A 22,706-nucleotide genomic window follows, 5' to 3' on the forward strand; every position below is an offset into this window, starting at 1 on the left:
AGGCAGCGAGTGCCGTGTCTATGTGGGATGCCTGCTCGCATGGGCCACTCATTCAGCATGGAGTCAGCAATTCAATTCCTGGGTTCGCGCATCGCAGCGTGATATCGGGTAGTTAATTTGCGCTTGAGGAAAATGCGGCCGATGCTGCAAGGCCTACGGGTGGGCGCCCGGGGCGCTCGCTGTGCTTCCATTCTGGTCACTCGCACCTCTACCACCAATTCTTCGTCCAACAAAAATGTTGCGTCTTCAAGCAGCTCGCACACTATTCCTCGTATTCCAGTGGTGCCCTCGCGTGCCAGTATCGGTCGCACCGGCTCTCGGCTTGCAGCAGCCGTCGTGGAGGAGGCCCCGGCGAAGGCGGATATCTCCCCCAGCATTAAGCAGTCTGTTTTCATGGAGCTGAAGACCAGCGACGAGTCCGAAAACCTGCTGCGCATCCGGCACAGCGTAAGCGGGGCTTCGGCTCGATTCCGCACTTTGACGGTCTTCTCGCTGCCTATGATACCTATCGAGCTTTCTTATGTATGCCGGGAATGCAAGGAGGATCTGGGTTGGACGTATTACGTTGCAAAAGCGCGTCGCACGCGTGGGCACTGGGAGGCGTGGCGTGGCGGAGCACATCGGCACGCCCTCCTTCCTTACCACCGCTCTTGACCATACGGTTCCTTTCTGTGTCTTTTGAACTCGCAGTGCGCCCACATCATGGCAATGGCGGTGCAGCGGCTGTTCAAGGGCGTGCAGGTGGGCGGGGCGGTTTCAGGCAGAGTGCCGGGGTTGCGGGGTTGCCGCAGGTGCGGGACGGCGGGGCCTGCACAGCACGCGCGGGCGACATCGAGTAGACTCGAGGCTTACAGGATTCCGTTTGTTGGTAAAGACGAGGCGATGGGGGGCGGGTTGGCTGTCGGCCTATGCCTGTGTCTCACGGCAGCCGTCAAGGCTGCAATGCAGACTAGCTGCTTGACGGTGCGGTCTGTGGGAACTGTGGCTCAGCCCAGCGAGGGAGCCTGGAGGCCGCTGGGTGTGACGTTGTAGTTGTGGCATGGCGGGGCAGCGCTACGGAGGGCCACGGGGGCTCAGGGGGCCGCCAGGCGAAGGCCAGGCTTGACCGGACATGAACCGTGGGCCCTCGGCGCCCTGACCCTCCGCTAAACCCCCCAATCTGTGACCCTCCTCCGCCCGGCTGCCTGGGCTGGCTTGGGGTCCTGCCCCGGGCCCCGCCTTCCCCGGGCCCCGCCTTCCCCGGCCCCCGCCTTCCCCACCAACCCTCTCACCCCTGCACCCCCCCCCCCCCCTGCTCCCTCCCCCCTGCACCCTCCCCCCCTGCTGCAGGTGACTGTGGGCCCCTGGACCGACCGCGGCTTCTTCTACGACTTTGCATGGCCCGCCGACAGCCCGCTGACGGAGAAGGACCTGAAGAAGATCAAGAAGGAGATGGCTAAGATCATGAAGGCCAACCTGCCTTTCGTAAAGGAGGAGGTGCGTGCGGCAGGAAGGGCCCATGGGATTTGCGGCGTGTGGAGGGAGGGGGTTTGCGGCATGAACTGGGTGAGGTGAAGGCGTTGAGTGGCTAGGGCTTGAACTGGGGTCGGCCGAGAGGGAGAGATGAAAGGAGTTGAGTGGCTAGGTGTGCGGGCGTGACTAGGATGCACTGCCGCCTGCACACCTACCCGCTACTAACCCACCATCACCCAAACAGGTTTCCCCCGCCGAGGCGGAGGCGCGCATCCGGGCCCAGGGCGAGCCGTACAAGCTGGAGATCCTGCAGTCCATCCTGCAGGTGGGGAGGCGGCGCCAGCACACGTGGGGTGGGGGAAAGGGCCGTGGCGGGTTAGTGCCGTACGACCGCCCGAAACGTTGAAGCCGTGGGCGTGCGGCCACGGTGTGCGGCTCGGGCGGGGGGCTGGCTCGTACTAATGCCGCATGCGGCTGCGGCGCAGTGTGCGGGCGGGTGGCATGGAGCGCCTGAACTTGAATCTTTGCAACACGCAAGGGAGGATGTACGTGATGTCATATTTGCTGAAGATGTCGAAGGCTGTTAGTCATGGGGCTGGCACCGCGAGGGAAGGGGCGGGTGCGGGTGGTGGCGTCTGGCACTGCGCGGAGACCCGGGCCGGACACCCGGGCCCCGCTGCTTGCTGCGCCAGGTTTTGGCCGTTCGGGATTGCTACACCCAGGATAACGGCGTGCTTCTGCTTCGGTGTTGCAGTAATCGCAAGTCCACCACCCTCGTCGCCCAACACAATCCGCCTCCCAACCACTGCCCCTCAACCGCCTGTCCCACAGCGCGACCCCAACGCACCCATCACCATCTACCACATCGGCGACCCTGCCGGCCCTGCCGCCGCCACTGCCGCCGCTCCTGCGGCTGAGGCTGAGGTGGGCGCGGCGGAGGCGCCCAAGCCCGCGGGTCCCAAGCCCGTGGCCCCCTGGTGGGACCTGTGCGCGGGGCCGCACGTGGAGCGCACCGGCGACATCAACCCCGACGCCGTGGAGCTGGAGAACGTGACGGGTGCGCCTGCGTGTTTGTGCGCGTGTGCGTGTGTATGTGTGTGTTAAAGAGCACAAGGAAACCATAGCGCAAAGACGGGTGCGCCTGCGTGTTTGTGCGCGTGTGCGTGTGTATGTGTGTGTTAAAGAGCACAAGGAAACCATAGCGCAAAGTCAGTGTATGTGTGTGTGTTGGACGGGTGTGAATGTCAGGAAGGCACAAGGGGAAAGGGTTCACAGTGTGTATGCGTGTGCGTGTGCGCGTGCGTGGGCCTGTGTGTGGGAAGGGGGGCGTTTGTACGTGGGAAGGGGCTGGGGATGGCAGGGACGAGGGGCCAACATGCAGACTGAGCAATGTGCGGCGTGGAAGGGGGCAGTTGGGGAGGGGGCAGTCGGGGAGGAGAGCAGTCGGGGAGGGGGCAGAAGGGGAGGAGGGCTTGACGGCAGTGGGTTGCCCACACGGCGTAGGGGCGGCTTGGTGGCATAACATGGCGCGTGGAGGGCGTGGTGCAACGCGCATGCTCACGCGCAAGCTCGCGAGCTCCTTGAAGATGTTGAGCATGTGATGAGCATGTTGACGGTGCTGGGGCCGCAGCGGGCGGCAGCCGGCGGCTGGCACAGGGGGTGGCAGCAGTCCTCTGTGTGTGCAGTTGCGCCGAGTGTGACGGCCAGCCTGGCGGGCAGAAGACCGGGAGGGCGGCAGCGGTTGGTGGAGCGGTTGCCAAAGCTGTGCACCCCTATGACAGAACGCCGCAACCCCTGCCACAACCCCTCCCTGATGTTTTGGAGCCTCATGCTACCCGTTGCTGCCCACCTGCTGCCCACCTCTACCTGCATCGCCCCCGCCCCCAGGCGCCTACTGGCGCGGCGACGAGGCCAATGCCATGCTGACGCGCGTGTACGGCACGGCCTGGGAGACGCCGGAGCAGCTGGCGGCGTTCAAGCAGCTCAAGGTGGGAGGGGTGGGAGGTCTGGGGTTGGGTGGGGGGGTGGGGGGCTGGGGGCTGGGGTTGGGTGGGGGGATGGGGGGACGGGGGGGTGGGTGGGAGGCTGGGGGAATGTGGTGCGCGTGCGTGTCTTGAATGGGGCCCCAAGGGCTACAAGGGGAACAGGACGTTGGATGGGGACGGGGGCGGAAGGGAGAGGAGGTTGAGGCAGGTGAGGGAAAGGAGTGGGGGCTGGGTACGTGGGCGGAGTCTGCCGCACCCGAGCCCCAGGGCCTCCGGTGCTCGAGTGGGACTCCTCTCTATTGCCACACGCCCCCTCACGCCTCTACCCCTTCCTCCTCTTCCTCCCTCCTCTTCCGCCCTCCTTGTCCTCGCCCTCACAGGAGGAGGCTGCCAAGCGCGACCACCGCAAGCTGGGCGCCGAGCTCAACCTGTTCAGCATCCAGGAGTCCAGCGGTGGGGCGGCAGGAGAGGGGGGGAGGGAGGAGAGGCAGGGCAGGCGGGGAGCGTGATGGGGTGCGGGGGTGGGGTGGGGTGGGGGGGTGGAGGGGGATGGTTTATTCCAATCCCAAAGAACGGTGCGGGCGGGTTTAGACGTCCAGGGAATGAGCTGGCGGGGCGGCGGAGGAACGCTTTGAGGCGGCCAATACCCGCATTCTCCGGACCCCCCCCCCCTTCTTCCCCCTCCCTGCTTGTATCCCTTCGTAACGTTTTCAACCTTGCAACCCCCTTCCCCTCCCTCCCTGCCTCCCTCCTCCCTCCTCCCTCCTCCCTCTCTCCCCTCCCCTAAGGCGGCGGCCTGGTGTACTGGCACCCGCCCGGCGCCATGGTGCGGCACCTGATCGAGAGCTTCTGGAAGGAGCTGCACCTGCAGCGGGGCTACCAGCTGGTCTACTCGCCGCACATCGCCAAGGTGAGCGGGGCGTGTGTGTGTGTGTGTGTGTGTGTGTGTGTGTGTGTGTGTGTGTGTGTGTGTGTGTGTGTGTGTGTGTGTGTGTGTGTGTGTGTGCGTGTGTTTCTAGAGGAGTGTGTGCGAAGGAGTGTGTGTTTGAGGGGAAACTCCCCAACCCAGCCCCAGGCGCGGAAGGGGTGGGGAGGTGTAGATCGCTGGCTGGTACCGCCGGGCCGCACGTGCCGCAGCCTCACTCCCTCATGTGACACCCGACGCCGCCCCCGCACCCTACGCCCCACATGCCCCGCCCATGCCCCACGCAGGCTGACCTGTGGAAGACCTCGGGCCACCTGGACTTCTACCGGGAGAACATGTACGAGCAGATGAAGGTGCGGAGGTGTGAGAGGCGTGTGTATAGGCGTGTGTGGGGGGGGGGCGCCTGGGTATGATGCGGCACCGGGGTTGGAGGGTTGAGTTTGAATGCCCACAGGGTTTACCCCACAGAAGAAGCCTCATCCTCCACCACACCCATCACCACTCCCACCCCCATCCCGCTCACCACCCACCACACTCGTCATCCCCACCCCAAACAACCACGCCCATCATTCCCCCCTCCCACCCCTGTCTATTTCGCTACACTTCTCTGTACCAATCCTTGCAACCCCTGCTGTCTATATCGCTACGCTTCTCTGGACCATCGTTGCAACCCCGCCCACCCCCATCCCTCCCCCCTCCCCAGGTGGAGGATGAGACGTACCAGCTGCGGCCCATGAACTGCCCCTTCCACGTGTCCGTCTACAAGGACGGCTACTACAGCTACCGCGACCTGCCGCTGAGGCTGGCGGAGCTGGGCACCGTGTACCGGTGAGCTGCGGGGGGCGGGGGAAGAGAGGGGAGAGGGGGAGAGGGGGACTTGGGGTTAGGGAGGAGCAACAGGGGGAGGGGAGGAGCACGGAGGTTGCTGGTACGACGTGTAGGTGGGCCGTCCCGGTTGTTCCCGTGTGACGCTGTGTGCGCTTGACCCTTTCCACCCTTGCTTCTCCCCGTTCTACCCACCTGCTCCGACACGCCACACCCTACCCGCCACACACGCCACACACGCCCCACACGCCACACACGCCACACATCACTCCTGCAGCTACGAGCGCAGCGGCACCATGCACGGCCTGTTCCGGGTGCGTGGCTTCACACAGGACGATGCGCACATCTTCTGCCTGCCCAACCAGGTGGGAGGGGGAGAGAGAGGGAGGGGCGGAAACCGCGAGGGAACGGGAGGGGCGGCGCGGTGGGCGCGCACGGGAGCGCGGGCGGAGTGTGTCGAGCTAAAGCGCCGTGGTGGTTGTCCAGGTGGTGTGTACACGCGTGCGTGTGGTGGACGGGTCATGAAACACACAGTACGGTAACGTCCCCGCCACCTGACTCAACGAACATGGAACGCGCCGCTGTGTGACACGTGCGCACATGCAGATCACCACTGAGATCAAGGGCGTGTTGGACCTCGTTGAGGAGATCCTGGGCACCTTTGGATTCAACGACTACGAGGTGTGGGCCAACATGACGGGAGGGGGGCTGTGGGGCTGTGGGGGGTGGGTGGGAGCGGGGAAGGGCTGCTGTGCGTGCGCTGCGTGCACGCCTACGTGCGGGGCTGGGCATACACCAAGCACACGTACACCTACCCCCGCGCCGACACCAACGTGCCTTGCCCCCGCTCACATCTACACGCCCGCGTGCACACGCCTCCCGCCCGCCAGGTGAACCTGTCCACGCGGCCCGAGAAGTCAGTGGGCAGCGATGAGATCTGGACCACTGCTGAGGCGGCGCTGGTGGAGGCGCTCAACGCCAAGGGCTGGAAGTACCAGGTGGGTGGGTGGGGCCGGGAGGGGCGGTGGGGGCGGTGGGCAATGGGGTGGGGCGGTGGGGGCAATGGGGTGGGGGCGGTGGGTAGTGCGGTGGCAAGGACCAGGTATGTCCCTTTACTCTCCCGCCGCTCTGCGCAATGAGCCTCCACCCTGGCCAACCCCATCACACACACTCTATCTCTCTCTCTGGGCGGGCTTCGTTTTGTTGTGTTTTTAACACACATGCGTGCGCACGCCACCACGCCCAGGTGGACGCGGGCGGCGGCGCCTTCTACGGCCCCAAGATCGACATCAAGATCCGTGACGCCATCGGCCGCAAGTGGCAGTGCTCCACCGTGCAGCTGGACTTCAACCTGCCGGAGCGGTGAGGCGCCGGCGTGTGTGGAGGCGGGGGAGGGGTGGGAAGGGAGGGGGGGCGGGGTAATTCATTCCGATCCCAAAGAAACCATGACCCAGGGCGGGCCCGGGGTGTGGGGGGGGGGCTGGTCATGGCAGGTACGGATTGGGTGCGCGTGGTGCTGTCTGGTGCGTGGTATGGCGTGTCTGGTGTTGCCTTGTCCAACTCCGTCAGTACGATACACAGCACACACACACACGCACACGCACACGTGTGCTTATATTACACACACACACATTGCTCCACGCAGGTTCGACATGCACTACTTTGACGACGCGGCCGCCAAGCAGCGGCCCATCATGATCCACCGCGCCATCTTCGGCAGCCTGGAGCGCTTCTTCGGCATCCTCATCGAGAACTACATGGGCGCATTCCCGCTGTGGCTGGCACCCGTGCAGGTGTGTGTGGGGGGGCTAGGTGGGCTAGGGGGGCCGTGTCGGGGACAGCGCACGCTTCGCCGCCCGCTTTCCATAGTGCACGCTTCCCCACTACCGTATAGTTCACCCTGTCTTGCCCGGTTGCTCCGCTACCTCCCTGCCTCCCTGTCCTGCTTCCTCTCTCTATAGCCCCCGTATCCCACTGCGTTACTGGGCTGCTGCCCGCCTGCACGTGCCGCCTGCAGGTCCGGTTGTTGACGGTGAACGACAACCTGGCCGAGTACGCCCACGGCGTGGCGGCGCAGATGCGGAAGGCGGGCGTGCGTGTGGAGGTGGTGGGGCAGGCGTCCATCGCCAAGCTCATCCGGTGGGTGGCGGCACGTGCGCTGGTGGCTTGACGGATTGGGAGGGGCGTTGAGGGTTGAGAGGAGCCGCAAGGGAGCCGGTGCCGGCTGAGGATGTTTCCAATGTGTAAGCCTTGCAATGTCTAGTACCCATGCTCAGCGTTTGCGTCGCTTGTTACTGCTGCTACCGCCTTGTAACTCATGCCATGCATGGCCCGGCTTGACACTCCGCTTCACTAACCCACACGCATCCACATCCTCCCACGCCCCACCCATCACCACGCAAATAACCACACGCATGGTCACCACACGCATGGTCACCCTCCCCTCCACAGCAACGCGGAGAAGGCCAAGACGCCCGTGATCTGCGTGGTGGGCAACAAGGAGGCGGAGAGCAACAGCCTGGCAGTGCGCCTGTACGGAGGCAAGGAGCTGGGCGCGCTGCCGGTGCAGGTAAGCGTGCGTGTGTGTGCGCGTGCTTTTACTGTTGCGGGGAGGAGGGGGAGAGGGAACGGGCCCGAGGAAGATTGGGAAAGGGGCCCCGGGCGGGTTGTGTAGTGTTATGACACGTCATTGCGTACAGTGCGGCCGGCTTCGACGCGGCATCGGCTGGCGGCAATAATGGCGTCGAACAGATAGGACGAATGAAAGTGGTATCGCTTTGTGACGTGCGAACCCCCCCCACGACTAATGTCACGACTTCGACACGCCCACGAGCCTACTTTCTTTCGTCCCCGCGCTTCACCCATGTACAGGACGTGATCAGCCGCGTGGCGGTGGCGACTGCCACCAAGGGCAGCTTCTAAGCAGCTGCTGCGGTGTCGTTTGCTCCAAAGGCAGCCGGGGAGGAGGTGCTGGGATGCGTGGCGCATCACAAGATTGCTTTGGTGACGCACTTGCAACGCAGGAAGGGGGCAGGGGCAAAGGGCAGGGCGCTGGCACAGGGTGCGCTTGTTAGGGCCGGAACGCACGTGTCCGGCTGTGAGCGCCGGCGGCGGGTGCGGTGCTCGCTGGTTTGTAGGCCGGAGCAGGCAGCGCAGGAGGATGAAGCACACCGACATGCAGGTCTTCGGTGCACTAGGCGATGGGGGTGCTGCGGCGCCAAGGCTGGCTGGCTGCGGCGACAGCGCTGGCTGCAGCGATGGCGCGGGCCATGCTACTGCGGCGCAGCCGCTGCATGGGGGGGGGGCATCCGCGAGCAGGGGCGTGTGGCGCCAACTGAGTGGAGGGGGAGGGGGAGGTGAGGGGTGGCGACTGCATAACGCGCTCGCTCGTGTTTTGGAGCTGAAGGATGGGCACGTTTGGATGCGTAACACGCGGACGTGCATTGTTCTGCCGGGAAGGTTTGACGTAAGAATGGAATGCGGTTCAACCGGCAGCCACCGGCTTGAAGTTTTGAATGCTTAGTTCACGGTGGTGAGTTACAAAGCCACACGCCGGCTGCACAGGGAGGCGGCAGACACGATGGTACTGGCGCTGGGGGCTGCGTGGCTGACTACTGACGTCGGCTGTGGAATGACTGGCACTGGGGCGTGAATGACACGTACAGTGCGACACGCGAGCGCAGAATTTATAACAGACAGAATATTTGAGTTCGGAGCCTTCCCAGTGCAGGACTGCAACACTGCGTTGGCACGCTCTAGCATCCCCCAGACCTGGCAGCTTCACCCCGCTTTGGCAGGCCTGCACCCAGGCTGCACCCCTCCTGACCTGGCCTGGCTGTACCTGGCTGTGCAACAGTGCCACAGCACCAGCAACAGCAACAGAAAAGGCCAACACCAGTGGCAGCAAGTTGACTGTACAAGGGCTATAATATACGCACGTACGAACACCCACAACTACCACGTGCCTGCAAGCCCCTGTCATGGAGACGGAAACACACCCTGCCCCAAGTCCCAAAGCCTCTCGACACGATCACGCCTAAGCATGGAGCCCTGTAGTACCCGGTTGTCAAGGTATCGCACGCATCACAGTCACCGGCGTTCGACCAGCCGCGCGCTCCTGCACTGCCGTTGCACTGCCGTTGCAAATTGTTTGGGGTCCGGGAGTCAGCACCTGCACCCTACGGGACTTCACCAACCTGCCTTAACACTGTCCCATCGCACACGCATCACAGTCACCACAGCGACACAGCCTGATCATTACACCCCAGACAGCGCGCTGGTGACGCAACAATGCATACCGTACGCTTCCTCGAGTCCCATTCTTGATTCTTCTTCACTCAGTAGCATTCCCGCGCGATCGCTTGCGCGACCTCATCTGTCCCCACGGCCCGCCGGGTCTCTATTGCCTTGGAATCAGAGGTAACCACGCCTTCCCACACACCAACGCCAAGATATATAAATACAGCCGCCTCCTGCTCTTACCCAGCTATGTGCCCTTGCCCGCGACTGTGCTCGTTACCACGCTTGTGATGTTGGGCGCCACGCCACTCACGGTCCGCACCATCCCCGCCCCCCGCGACTCCAGGTCGGCTGCGGAGGAGCCGCTGGGGCCGCCGCCGCCGCTGTCGCCACTGGCCGCCACCGCCGAGCCGCCCGCGTTCATGGGCGCCCCAAGCTCCCGCATGGCTTGAGAGCCGCCCGAGGCGCTGGGCACCCGCTCGTGGGAGTGCAGGTAGGTGTAGGGGTTGAGCAGCATGAGGATGGAGGAGCCCCTGCGCGAAAACGTGTGCGTGCGTGTACGTGTGTTGTGTGACAAAGCACGAGGGGAGGGACACATCAAGACGTGCACGCGTGTGGTCCCGTGAACACGAAACACGCGCGCCCCGCCTCGCCCGCCCAACCGCACACAGCCCCAGCAGAGCGCCCCCATCCCGCCCCCATCCCGCCCCCATCCCGCCCCCATCCCGCCCCCATCCCGCCCCCAGGACGCTGCCAAGGCCACTTTAACGCCAAGCACGCCGCCTCTGCCCTCCGTGCACCCACAAATACACGCCGCCACAATGACACCACCGGCCCACCCACCTGCCCTCCTTGGCGCCGGGGTACTTTGCGGACGGGTGCTCACTGGGCAGCTCCGTCTTTTTGCGCACAGGCGGCCCCCCACCGCCCAGCCCGCCCGAGGCAGCCCGCGTTAAGGCGGTGACCAGGGCACTGGCTCCTGGCGGCGCCGGCAGCCCCGCGCTGGCGCTGTCGTCACGTGCGCCGTACACGGCCCGCAGCACGAGCTGGATGATGCCGATGACGGCGCCAAAGGCGTTGCAGAACCAGATGTTGAAGTCCTGTGCGCGGTGTGGGTTGTGTGCGGTTTGGAGGCAGGTAGGGTACGGGGGAGGGCGGAAACGGGGTCGGTGGTTTGTACCGCTGGTGAGCAGGAGAGAAAGGGGGAACCGGGGGAAGGAGGGGAAAAAGGGCATCCTTCTGAGCGGGGCCGTGTGTATTGCGTGCGGGCGGAGAGTGCATGCATCGTGGCTGGGTGCATGCAATGCGGTGGGGCCGCACACACGCGTGCGTGCGTGCGTGTGTGCGTGCGTGCGTGCGTGGGCGCAGCTGGACATGGAACCCAGCGGCAGCCAACGTAACTTCCATGCCGCATGCCCCTGGTGGGGTTACGCTGTGACGTAAGGTTGATTCCATGTACTGGCACTAGTACATCTATATATGTAAGCCGCCATGTACAGGCCTGAAGTACATTCATGAGTCAGCGAGTCACCCCCGCCGCACGGCAGTACAACATATCGACTGCAGTACGTGCAGGGCGCATCGGTCATTCAGCTACAAATGTACTGCACAAACGTAACGAACAAGCCGCGTCCGCACCTTCAGTGCAAAACCATAAGCCGTCCATAGGCAGCCGTTTGCGGTGGCGCCGATGGCGAGCGGGATGTAGATGGAGATGGCGTTCTTTGACTTAATAACGTCCCACAAGCTCGAGAGCGGAATGACGTAGTAGACCATGAGTATGATCGTCGCGTTGATGCCCCTGCCGGTCCGGGGGTTGAGAGTCATTCACTGACGGCCGCGTTGTGAGGTCGCTCGCACGATACATTGTGCTTGACAGTGGGGGCCCAGTGCACAACAAAGGAATCATCCGGCTGCGTTGTCAGCTGCACGCGCAGCACGCCCTGCTACCCCGCGACCAGACCACATCGTGCCACATTCATAACCTGCCGTGGCCGCCACACCCCACCACGTCACACACTGGAGCCCCACCCCGCCATCGCCACCCACCCGCCACCCGCCTCCCCGCCACGCACCCACCCTGCCGCGCCACCCACCACATCGTGTCGGCTGCCGCGTCGCTCATCCAAAACAACGCGATGATGCCCATACCGATGAAGTGGGCGGCACCCACCATGAAGATACCCGCGACACGGTCCTGGGACTGCGGTTGGTGTGTTTGTGGTTGTGTGCGTGTCAGTGTGCGTGTGTTAGAAAGTACAAGGGAACACTGGGTGCGCGTGTGTCACCATGTTTGTGAATACGGCACATCATGAGCCCCGCCTCGCATAGCCAAATGCCGCCGATCCCAGCCTGCAGGTATTGCTCCTGCAGCTACCACTGCTATTGCTGCTACGCTCACCCCGCGCGGTGCCGCTGAGTGGGCTGTGAGGGTGAAGAACACACCCGCGATGAAGCCTGCCGGGTGGGAATGGGATGGGAGGTGGGAGGCACGGGAGCACGTGGCGGGCATGAGAGAGGCGTGTCAACAAGGGGAATCGCTTTGATTGAAGTTGGTTAACGTGCGTCGTGGCTGCCGGGCGTTGACGCGTTAGCCGTAAGCAGCAAATCGCGCTCACACGAGTTTGAGACAAGCCTTGGAGTTCGGTGCCCAAGCCCAGTCTAATCCACGTCGCCAGCTCGTCATCAGTGGGCCTGGCCCGGTGTGCCCATACTGCCTGCGGCCCCGCTGCTCCGCACCCACCGATAAAGTTGGAGGGGAAGAGGTAGGGGTTGGACGTGGCGAAGCCGTACGCCAGCCAGCCAGAGGCGTTGTAGATTGTGAGCGGGTAGGGAAGTGGATTGATGTCCTGTTGAAGATGGTGAGGGTGGAACAGGCAGCAGGGCAGGGGTCAGGGAGTCACGGCACGGGGCAATGAGCACTGGACAGAGCACGGCCTGCGGGGAACTAGGCACAGCACTAGACGCGTGCATCGCCTTGCGGACTGACACAGCGGCAGCAAGGGGGCTGGCCCCCTTGGAAGACTGGTTCTTGGCCTACGCAGAGAGCAGCATTACTCTAGGCAGCAAGGGTGACGCCGGCCCCGACACCCGCAACCATCGATATCACGGAAGAGACGTCCGGCCCTGGCAGCTGTGGGACGCTCACCCCAAGTCGCCCGGTCGCTCGGAGCTTCAACACAGCTGGAAGTGGGCTGATGAGCATAAGCGTTGCTAGTAAATTACCAAAAGATGGTACCACCGCAGTAAGCCAAACGTTGTTCTCAGTCCCCATTTTAGTGCGTTGCTCGCAAGGTTTGACTTGCTATCTTAAGCAGCGTAAGTAGCTCACTTATGCAGGTCAGTTTTAATGAATCGCGGACGTCACTTGACTAAACAGTGGCGTGCAATACACACGAAGCGTTGTGGGAAACAAGAGCAAGACAAGAGCATGAATAAGTTTGAGCAAAGAATGGACTGGACTTGCATGTGTGACTCAGCGCCAGCCCACCCCATCGGCACTACTCGAATGCCACTCGTCCAAACCCGGCTGACTCCATGCACCAGGCGGTCGTTGGCCGCTCTTAATCGCCTGGCGTCCTGGCACGCCGTGCGCGGCATGTGCCGTGGTGCAGCAGCGGTTGAAGGCCGAAACAAGGGTCGAAAGGGCGCTGTCATCCTGTGTCAGCCCAGGGGTGCCCCTGTGTCAGCCTCACGGTCAGCCTCAGGTCGTGCATGTGCGCCCAATGAGCCGCCCCACTTTGTTGCCAGCTGTCAGCACTTTCATTTACAGGGGCGCTTTCGGCAGCTCAACGCACCAAACTTTACAGATGGCGCGGGCGCCCTCAACTGCAAGTCTGCAAATCAGATTGTCGGACACCCTGATAGCACCGTGTGCAAGCAGCCAACTCGATCAATGTGAGCGGGACCCAGGCACACAAGCGTTACCATACACTGAATTGAATCAAAGAAAGAATTGCCAGGTGGCGCATCGTCTTTCAAATATTACGACAGACAGGGCTGGCGGGCGTGGGGAGGGGCCAAAGGCGCCCTGCCACCGTGGGCCAACAGGCACAACATGCAGGTCCGCACCCGAGGGCAATGGTCAATACACGCTAACACCGTCAGGAAATGCACTGCAGCAGCCCCATCCATGAAGGGATGCGTATAATCTACATGGTAGGTGAATACGGGTGTCGGGCGCAAGCAACAACGCGCGCTTTGCGCGCGCACACATCTGAAGGGACCGAATGTGATCCCGCTCAATGAAACACACACCTACCGAGCGCCCTTGCCCATGCGGCGCCACGACCGGTGTCGGGTCTACAACGGCGCGCAAGGCTGCATGAAGCCCTCGGACGCGCTCAATTCTAGAGAAAATGCTTCAACCTGCCCTCATCTTCAACAACATCTTGTTCATGCCTTCATGAGACATCCGCACCAGCATAAGTGCCTGCTCCTCACTCCTGCTGCTGTCACCGCAGCTACTTCCGCCGCAGTCTCCATTTGCTCTCTGGTGCAATGCAGGGCTAGCCGCTGCCGCTGCTTAGGCGGCAAGAATGGGTGCGGTGGCCACGCCACCGGCGGCAGCGGGGCGCTTGGGCCGCACAGGGACAATCTCCTCATCGTCGGTGCCGGGGCGGCGGATGTGGTACTTGGCGCCAGCCTGTGTGTTGCGGTGCGCGTGCGAGAGTGAGAGCCGGAGGAGGCGGGCGTGTGTGTGCTGACGTCTGCTCGTGGATGGATGGGCCGAGGGAGCGGCATGAAGTTGCCATGCCTGAGGCCGCCACCTGCCGCCACCGTGGCTGCGCTGTCTCCACCCTTCCATCACTGACGCCGCCGACATCGCCCCACACCCTCCCTCCCTGAGACCCCAAGCCCGTACTCACCACGAACTCCACCACGTACTTGGGCGGCAGGTAGCCGTTGATGATGCGGTTGACTGTGGTGAACAGCGGGTACTGCGACTCCCAGCCGCGCACCTGGAGGCGTGGTGGAGGCGTGGCGGTGGCGGGCGGGTGTGAGTGTGGGTATGGGCGGCGGCACGAGGGCAGCGGCGGGCGTGGCGTGCCGCAGCTTCACACTGTCAGCCACCCAGAGCCGGCGCGGGTGGATGCATCCGTGCGCCCACACCACCGCGTGGCGAGCCGTGGCCACACTCGTCATCGTCAGCCCCGACGGACTGGCTGCAACGGCTCGCCACGCGGTGGTGTGGGAGGACGGATGCATCCACCCGCGATGGTTCTGGGTGGCTGACGGTGTGGAGCTGCGCCGCCGTGCGCAGGAGCGCCGGGACGTTCACCCACCCTGTGGTGCGCTCGTCCCCACTTCCCTTTCCTGTTCTTGCCCGGTGCAGCAACTCGCTGCAACAGTACGGTATGTACGCCCCTGAGTGCCCTCGTCACGAGCACCGCCGTTGTGCTGCCCGCTCTGCTGCTGTCGCCCATGCCCACCACGCTCTTCTCCGGCCCTTCATCACGCAGCCCATGCAACACCGCACCCGTTCACCACCATCCGCCTACAAGCAGTCAGGCCTATGCAGAGCCCAAGACCTCCCTTTCCCGCCGCACTCTCTGCGGCCCTCCGCCCCACCTCGCCCCTTACCTTGAGGATCTCCTGCACCTCGTTGCTGGTGAGGACGCCCTGCAGCTTCTGGCCCTTGAGCAGGTCCGTCTCCAGGTCCTCAAAGGTTCGCGGCTTGCCCTCCTGTACGAAGCGATCGTGTGCGTGCGTGTGCACGAGTTGCGCGTGTGTGTACATGTGTGTGTGGTACTATAAAGTTCAAAGGGAAGGACAATGTCTGTTATGTGTTCTGTTTGCTGTGCCCGCGTGTGCTCCCACACAGACATCTTGATCTCTCGCGCTCCCACTTACCATCTGCGCCTTGGTCCACTCGCAGGCGACCAGGCGGTTGCGGCCACCATAGCAGGTCGCCTGTAGGCACACACACACAAACACACACAGCCAGCGCGTGTGTCCTTCCGTGGCGCTCATGAACTTCAGCTTTAACAAGGGGTGTCAGCTTTGTACAGCTGGAAAATGGGCTGAGCCCCTAGAGCAAGGGATGTGACGATGGGTACCGGCGACATAAACAGCACCCTTGCAAGCCCAGACTGGCAAAGGGGCATACCAAAGGCACCGCCACGCCCTGTCCACGCCAATCCACACATGAGCCCGTGATACCTCATTCCAAATCCCTCACAAGCACCACAAACGGCTAGTGGGGCTCGGGCGCGTGATCCGGGGTCGCGACATAATTAAGGCGGGATTGGCACGCATGGTTCGGCTGTTGCACAAACTTTCGACATTCTTGCCCCAAGACGCTTGTCGTCGACATGTTTTGATACATGGATGTAAGATATTCAGGGCCCGAGAGCTATACTCGCGGACTGAAGAAAGTCAAGATGTCCATGGACTCGCGAGGTCGCTTCTCGCTCCGGCCGAGTTTTCCCTGCCGCCTATTTTTCTACAATAGGGAATAGCAATTAATAATACGTGGCGCTCGCGGTTTGTGCCAGTATGGTACTTTTTGTCGACGCAGGCAGGCACGCAGGCAGGCAGGCAGGCAGGCAGGCACGGACAGGGGCAATCCTGGGGGGCTTCGCCCCCCCTGGATCGCTTCGCTCAGGGGGCTCAGCCCAAAAAGTGGTCAACACGCGCACAGAAGTCGCGCCACGCGTGGGTGAATACAAGTGGACACACACCGCCCGGCTACCGTGTGCAGGTCAGGGACACCACATCCACCAACCGACTGGCATCCTCCTCCGCTTGTGCTTTCTGTTGCTTCCACCCTTGCGGATGGTCACGCAGTGGAACCATGTACGCCCCACCAATGACGCCCACCCGACCCCGGCCTCCCAGACGCACAGACAGATCGGCCCATCCGTCTGCAACCCCCTCTTGCCGCCCCTCCTCACCACCAGGTCTCCCACGCCGCAGCTCTCCATGAACGTGTCATCACGCACGGAGGGGTACAGCGCCTTGGAGAACGCCCGCATCTCCACCAGGCCCTGGGGAGGGGGGAGGCCAGAATGTCAAGCCAGAACGTGTGTGTGTGTGTGTGTTTGTATGTGTGTGTGTGTGTGTGTTTGTGTCCGGGAGCAGAGAGAAATGTGCTTGCATGTATTGAGGCGCCTGAATGAAGTTGCCACGCGCATGATTCCCCACGCTAGCGGCGGGCTTGCCTCCCCGCAAAGCCATCCCACCTCTCACGTGCACATGCACACTCTGTCCTCATAAAGGCACACGCACACAGCACACGTCCACACGGCAGCACACCCACGCACACACGGCACGCACCTGGCGGATGATTGCGGCCTTGGAGTTGGGTCCCAGTCCCAGGCCGTCCACCATGCCCGCACCCAGGGCCACGATGTTCTTGAGCGTGCCGCACATCTCCGCGCCCACCTGCAAACACACACACGCACGCACGACACACATGAGGCAACCGTGGAATAATCGGTTTGTGATGCGGGTGCTGCGGGTGGTGCGGTTCGGCAATGGTTTTGGTGCTGCCTGCCGCCAACCCCGCCCGGGCCCCCGCTGCCTGCTGCCTGCTTGCTCACCGGGTCGGGCAGCAGGTTGACGCGGAAGTAGGGGCGCTGGAAGATCTTCTGGAACAGCGTGGCCGCATCCAGGTTGTCGTACCTGCATTACGTAAAGGACGTACGGCAGTGCCGCACGGCAGAGGGGAGGCGTCAGCGACTGGCGACGCTTGTGTTTCACGCACATAAACATCGTACGAGTGTCCGTGGCGTCAGAGCAGGTGCCGATGCGCTGACAAGCGCACGCACGCAAACGTGTACACGCGCACCGGTCGCCATCACGGCTGCCCCTGCTGTTCCCCCCACCCTGTCTGGCTGCCTCCGCGCCCCCGGCCCCACCCACCCAATGACTGCCTCGGACAGCTGCTCGCGGCCGATGTCCTGTGTGTGACGGCCCACAGGCAGCAGTGCGGGGCAGGGGCAGCGATTGAGTTGTATCACCACCTCGACCCGGCCCCTCGGCCCCTCACTCCTCGGCCTATCCCTTCCGTCTGCCCCTACCATACTCATTCTTGGTGGCCCCACCCCAGCCAGCCCTCTGCCCGTCCATTCCGCCCTGGACCCGCTCCCTCACCCTCAACCCCGTACAATCCACCCCGCCCTCCCCCACCTGCCTGTGCTCCCTCGATTGGCTTGGTTTGGTTTAGTTTGGGCTGGTAGTTTCAACCCCGCACCCCCCAACCCTGTACCAGGCAACTCGCCGTCCCGCCGTCCCGCCCTCCCACATCCACCTGCCCCCCCCCCCCTGCCTCACCGTGGCGATGTTTGCGCCCATGAGCACGCAGCAGTCGATGCCCAGCAGGCGCCGCACCATCTGGCTGATCAGCTGCGGGCCCTCGGGCCGCACGCGCATGCCCTTGGTCAGGCTGATGGCGGCGGCGCCAGGCTTGATCTGAAGGGCGTGATGAGTGGGTGGGTGTTTGTGTGTGCACGTGTGTGTGTCTGTGTGCGTGTGTGTGTGTGTGTGTGCGTGTGTGTGTGTGTGTGTGTGTGTGTGTTTGTGTGTTGGTGGTTGCTCGGCTCTCAGCCCCCACACAACCAGGCCTCGCCGCGCACCGGTCCGGCCCCTCGGCCGTCGCCCTCCGGGGCCCCCAAGGAATCATCTGATTGCAATCCCCTCCCCCCCCAAACCCCCTCCCCAAACCCCCAGCCCACCTTGCCGACCAGCTGTTTGCAGATGTGGTGCAGGAACTGGTGCGGCGCGCAGAACACAATCAGGTCGGCGTCAGCCACCGCCTATGTGTGTGTGTGGGGGGGGGGCGTGAGGGGGAGGGCGGGTGGGAGATGAAGTGGCCAGGCGAGGGGAGAGGAGAGGGAGCCGTTGGAGCTCAAGTACTCCTTCATACGAATGCGCAGGTGCAGGTCTGAACTGCATGACACCATCCATAGCCCCCACCAAACGCCGCCATGCACTCCGACAGTAGCAGCAGTGCATGCCGCGCATGCCGTACTGCCGTACTCACGTCCACGATGTTGGGTACGGCCACCACGTTGGGGCCCAGGTCGAAGCCGGGGAAGTACTTGGGGTTCTGTGTGCGAGTGAGCGAGCGAGTGGGGGTAGCTGATTCCAAATCCAAAGAAAGGAAGGTGGAGATTAAGAGGGAGGATACATGATAGCAGACCAGGGGCATGTCGACGATCGAGGGCCGGGGGCGGAGCAGCTCCCACCGGCAGAGCCGTAGCAGGCTGCTGCTGCTGCTGCTGCTGGGGCACACGGACGAAAGCCCTTTCAGTGCCGATACCGGCGCCTGGCCCCGTCCCGCCCCGCCCCGCCGCTGCTTCCCCCTCCCTCACCGTGTGGGTCTGGTTGATGACCTCCGTGAGCTTCTTGCCCTGTGCCGGCACGTGTGAGAGAGTGTTATTAAAGAGCACGCATGAATGTGTGTTACGAAGCACGTGTATGTGTTCGTGTATGTGTATGTGTGTGTGCATATGGTCGAGAGCAGAGCGACGTCACCGCAGGAGCCTCCCTGCCACCGCCGTGCCGCCCCTGCCGCCAGCCAACACCCACACGCCGGCGGCACTTCACGCCTCCACATCTTCCCCCCACCCCCGCCCCCTACACACACAGACACCCCCCAAGGCCTCACCTCGAAGTCCTCCTCGTACACCCACATGCGCACTTCGTCCACAAACTCATCCGCCGCGTCGTCCTGTGTGTGTAAAAGTGTGTGTCATGTGCTGTGCTTAAAAGCTCTGTGGTGAGAGAGGGGTTCAGAGAGAGGCCGGCCCGCTCCAGCGCCTTTGCGACCAACCACCACGGCACCTGCGCACATCGACCACCTGCGCACGCCGGCCCGTACACCACCTCCCTCCCGCGGCCATGTGGCCTGATCCAGCCTGCGCATCTTCCTCTCCCTGCCTGCCTGCCTGCCTGCCTGCCTGCCTGACTGGCTGACTGACTGACTGACTCACCACCTGTGTGTTCTGCGCGATCATGCGCACCGCTGCACACGCCCAGGCGCCGCTGCCCACCATGGCCACCGAGTAGCGGGCCATGGTGCGCAGGAGGTCCGTGTAGTCGTACACGTACCTTGGCAAGCGGGGGGGAGGGGGTTAGCCGTCCATGGAGAAGGAGTGGTTAAATCACGAGTTCGAGGTGCCGACGTTCAGTGGGAACAGGGGGGCATGTGGGGAGGAGGGTGCCGGGTTGCTTTCCAGGCTACTAATATCCCCCAAACCATCCCCTAACCCTCTCCCCGAGCTCGGGGCTCCCCTAAGTCTCTCCGTAACCCTGTCCCTAACCCTGACCCCCCCCACAAACACACACAACGTCCGCCCCCCTCCCCCGCCCCCCCCCGCCGCCTCACCAGTCCGCCTCCCTGGCCACCGCCGGGCGCTCCACCACCACGCCGCTGCCGATGAACAGGTCGGCGCCCCCGGTGGTCTGGACCGCCTCCAGGTCGGTGATGCCGTCGCCTGCATGCGTGTGCGCGTGCGTGCGTGTGTGTGTGTGTGTGTGTGTGAGAAAAGTAAGACGGAGATTGTAAGAGAGAGTGTGTGTGTTCACGTAGGTTTATGAGGACGGCGGAATTGATCAAGCGCGGCGCCACTCCCCCACAACCCTCGCTGCCACCCCTGTGCTACCCCATTACCCCCACCCACACGCCAGCATCCCTTCCCCTACACCAAGAGCGTCAAAGGTAAAAGGTTAAGGGCGAACCGCCTCCGCGCTGTGGTTCTGGGTCTTGGTTCAGTTGGGATTGAAATAGCTAACCCCCCCACCCACACACACACACACACAAAAGCACATGCACGTGCCCCCACGCACCGATCATGACAACGGTGTTGTAGGGGTTGCGCTGGCGGATGCGCGCGATGGCCTGTGTGCGTGTGCGTGTGTGTTTGTTGAGAGATACAGGCGAGCAAATGTGTTGGAACATATGGGCAACAGGCAGTGCGGCGTCAGGAGCCAGAGGGCGGGTTTGTGCGAGACACACAGCCGGCAGCTGCGTGTTATGCCCGCGCCCTCCTGAACGCCCCGGGGTACCCAGCCCGCCCGCCCGCCCACCAGCCCGCCAGCCCGGCCGCCCACCTGCGGCTTGCCCTGGTTGTGTGCGGTGGGCTCCGACATGTCGAAGCCGACCTGGGAGCGGAGGGCGCAGGCGGGGGGGACACAGGTGCGAGTGTTTGGGTTGCAGGTCGGGGATACAGGTGCACGTGCGTGTGCGTTTGGGCCTTTGGGGCGCCAGGGTCCCGCGTCACCGACCGCGCCCCACACGCGCCACCCCGGCTCTCCGACAGCACAGTGGCACCTGCGTTTCAGACATGGGCACTCAAGCCGCACCCACACGCCCCAGCCCCCAGCTCGCCCCCGGCACTCCCTCCCCCTCCCTGCCCCCCCTCCCGGACCTCCCAGCCGACTGACCAGCTTGGTGGGCATGCCGGTCTCGTCGTCCCACTGCCAGTTCATGCGGTTGGCAAATACGTTCTCCTTGGGGATGCCCAGGTACGCGGCGATGGGCAGCGTCAGCTCCCTGCGGGCGGCAGGCGGCAGGCGGACGCAGATGCAGGCGGGCAGACGCAGACGGGCAGACGCAGGCGGGCAGACGCAGGCGGGCAGGAAGGCAGGAAGGGTGAGGCAGGGCGGCAGGGTTGCGAAAGCAGGAGTGCGTGGCGGCGCATGGAGGACCCGGCTGCCTGTGTGCATGTGGAGTCAGCAGGGTGCGGCGGGGCTGCACCACACACGATAACAACACATGGCGGCCGGAGCCGGTCGCGCCTGCGCGCACCTGAATCCTCCGCTGATGAGGTAGATGGCCTTGCCGCGGGCCTGAAGCGAGTTGATGAGCTCCTTGATGCCCTGTGCGGCACACGTGTGTGTAAGGCGTGCGTTGAGGGGAGGAGGAAGAGGGGTCGCGACGGGCTAGCTCGGTAGACGGACCTCAGGGGTAGCAGCGCGGGTGGCAACTTGAGCCCAAGGGCCAAGACGGACGGCTTGAAGGAGGAGGCCACTGGCAGCTGAGGAGCCAACTGTGCCTTGCTTGTGTTACCGTCCACACCTAGCCAGTGGCCGCGGGTCTTCCGTGACCCATGCAGATTTCTCTGGATCCAAGTCCCCACCCCCAAGCCACATCCAACCCTGCCCCCAAGCCGCCAGCCACCAGCCCCAGCAACCCCTCCCCCGCCCACAGCTTCCAGAGCCCCCCCCCCAGCTCTCGGTGTGTATTACACGCCACGCACCGGCGCCATGCGCGAGGCGGGCGGGTGCGCCTTGATGAACCGCTTGATGTCATCGGGCGAGCAGTTGATGATGTTGAGCCGCTCCTCCAGGGCCTGCTCCAGAGACAGAGAGCCGTCCATGGCCTATGTGCACATGTGGGTTGACAGCAGCATGACGGCAGGATGAGTGGCGTGGTCAGAGAGGTGCGTGGTTGAGGCTTGTGAGGGGTCACAGGTTGGCAGGGAAGGTGGACAGGTGCTAAAAGGTGCATGCCAGAAGTGGCGTGCCACACCGGGCCAGGCGTGCTCGGACAGGCCTTACCTTGTTGGTCAGGATTTCCACCTGCTCCTTCACGCCCATGAACTCGGCCAGCAGGTCCAGCGAGTCATTCACGGTAATGGTGCCTGAGGAGGTGGGCGCATGAGACAGGCGCGATAGAGCAGCGTGGGCTGAGGGCGTGGGCTGAGGGGTTCGACCGTGGGGGTCGCGGCCGTTTGACCAGGGGACGGGCTGAATTGAGCACTGCAAACTTTTTCAACACAAGTATGTCACATGCGCAGACCCAAACGTCAAACAGCCCCAGTGCAGGTGCCAATTTGTCGAAGCTCCGGACAGATTACGTTTCACACGAGCACTTCGCGAACTCACAATCAACATCGAAGCAAACTGCGTCCGCCTTCCTCCACACTGCGAGAACTGAGTCGCTGGCAGTGGTTTTGGGCGTCCAATCTTGCTGCGTAGCCTGCGCCTTCTGAGGGGCAGCATCCATCTGGGCAGCATTCTGGCTCGCCACACTCACAAACGCCTTTACGCATCGGCGAGAGCGGTGCACGCTCGGTGCAATCGAGGCTCCATTCAGGAAAACGCCTGACGGGTGGCTGCAGCGGACTGGCGCTTGCGCCACTGCAGCGCCACGGCGAGCATGGCAGCTCGCTGCTGCGGAGCGCTGCGTGCAGTGCAGCTGCATGTTGTGCGGCTGTCGTCACCGCCGGTTTTGCTCTCCGAGACTTGGAAACCCCTCACAGGAGGTCGCACAGGAAAACGAAGGCGGGGAAGCTTCCTGTGAGTAACGCAGCAATATTAAGTACTGCGAG

General features: G+C 63.5%; 3 protein-coding genes across 3 annotated transcripts; 1 reads left to right on the plus strand and 2 right to left on the minus strand.

Annotated features, from left to right (window-relative positions):
- The first annotated feature begins 87 nt into the window (after positions 1-87).
- On the plus strand, positions 88-8,939 carry CHLRE_10g421600v5 (uncharacterized protein). The gene is made up of 18 exons (XM_043066481.1): positions 88-447; positions 691-741; positions 1,330-1,476; positions 1,697-1,777; positions 2,284-2,509; positions 3,340-3,440; positions 3,818-3,890; positions 4,226-4,347; positions 4,650-4,715; positions 5,066-5,190; positions 5,465-5,552; positions 5,794-5,868; positions 6,078-6,185; positions 6,434-6,549; positions 6,833-6,980; positions 7,205-7,326; positions 7,639-7,756; positions 8,059-8,939. The coding sequence occupies exons 1-18, from the start codon at positions 394-396 to the stop codon at positions 8,107-8,109; spliced, it is 1,872 nt and encodes a 623-aa protein (XP_042919878.1). The 5' UTR covers positions 88-393; the 3' UTR covers positions 8,110-8,939.
- A 2-nt stretch (positions 8,940-8,941) lies between these two features.
- Positions 8,942-12,837, minus strand: CHLRE_10g421650v5 (uncharacterized protein). The gene is made up of 7 exons (XM_043066482.1): positions 12,575-12,837; positions 12,170-12,275; positions 11,828-11,883; positions 11,523-11,629; positions 11,065-11,227; positions 10,270-10,526; positions 8,942-9,959 (listed from the first exon to the last, which is right to left on the minus strand). The coding sequence occupies exons 1-7, from the start codon at positions 12,629-12,631 to the stop codon at positions 9,674-9,676; spliced, it is 1,032 nt and encodes a 343-aa protein (XP_042919879.1). The 5' UTR covers positions 12,632-12,837; the 3' UTR covers positions 8,942-9,673.
- A 343-nt stretch (positions 12,838-13,180) lies between these two features.
- Positions 13,181-22,694, minus strand: CHLRE_10g421700v5 (uncharacterized protein). The gene is made up of 22 exons (XM_043066483.1): positions 22,261-22,694; positions 21,934-22,016; positions 21,633-21,755; positions 21,182-21,252; positions 20,818-20,926; positions 20,485-20,535; positions 20,221-20,272; positions 19,760-19,868; positions 19,365-19,482; positions 19,040-19,102; positions 18,744-18,782; positions 18,413-18,478; positions 18,105-18,185; positions 17,704-17,841; positions 17,293-17,330; positions 16,971-17,052; positions 16,705-16,812; positions 16,323-16,415; positions 15,280-15,339; positions 15,010-15,111; positions 14,295-14,387; positions 13,181-14,071 (listed from the first exon to the last, which is right to left on the minus strand). Exons 1-22 carry the CDS (start codon positions 22,577-22,579, stop codon positions 13,952-13,954), a joined length of 2,118 nt encoding a protein of 705 aa, XP_042919880.1. The 5' UTR covers positions 22,580-22,694; the 3' UTR covers positions 13,181-13,951.
- Between the last annotated feature and the right edge of the window lie 12 nt (positions 22,695-22,706).

Source organism: Chlamydomonas reinhardtii, chromosome 10 (genome assembly GCF_000002595.2).
Source record: "Chlamydomonas reinhardtii strain CC-503 cw92 mt+ chromosome 10, whole genome shotgun sequence".
NCBI classification, from domain to species: Eukaryota; Viridiplantae; Chlorophyta; class Chlorophyceae; order Chlamydomonadales; family Chlamydomonadaceae; genus Chlamydomonas; species Chlamydomonas reinhardtii.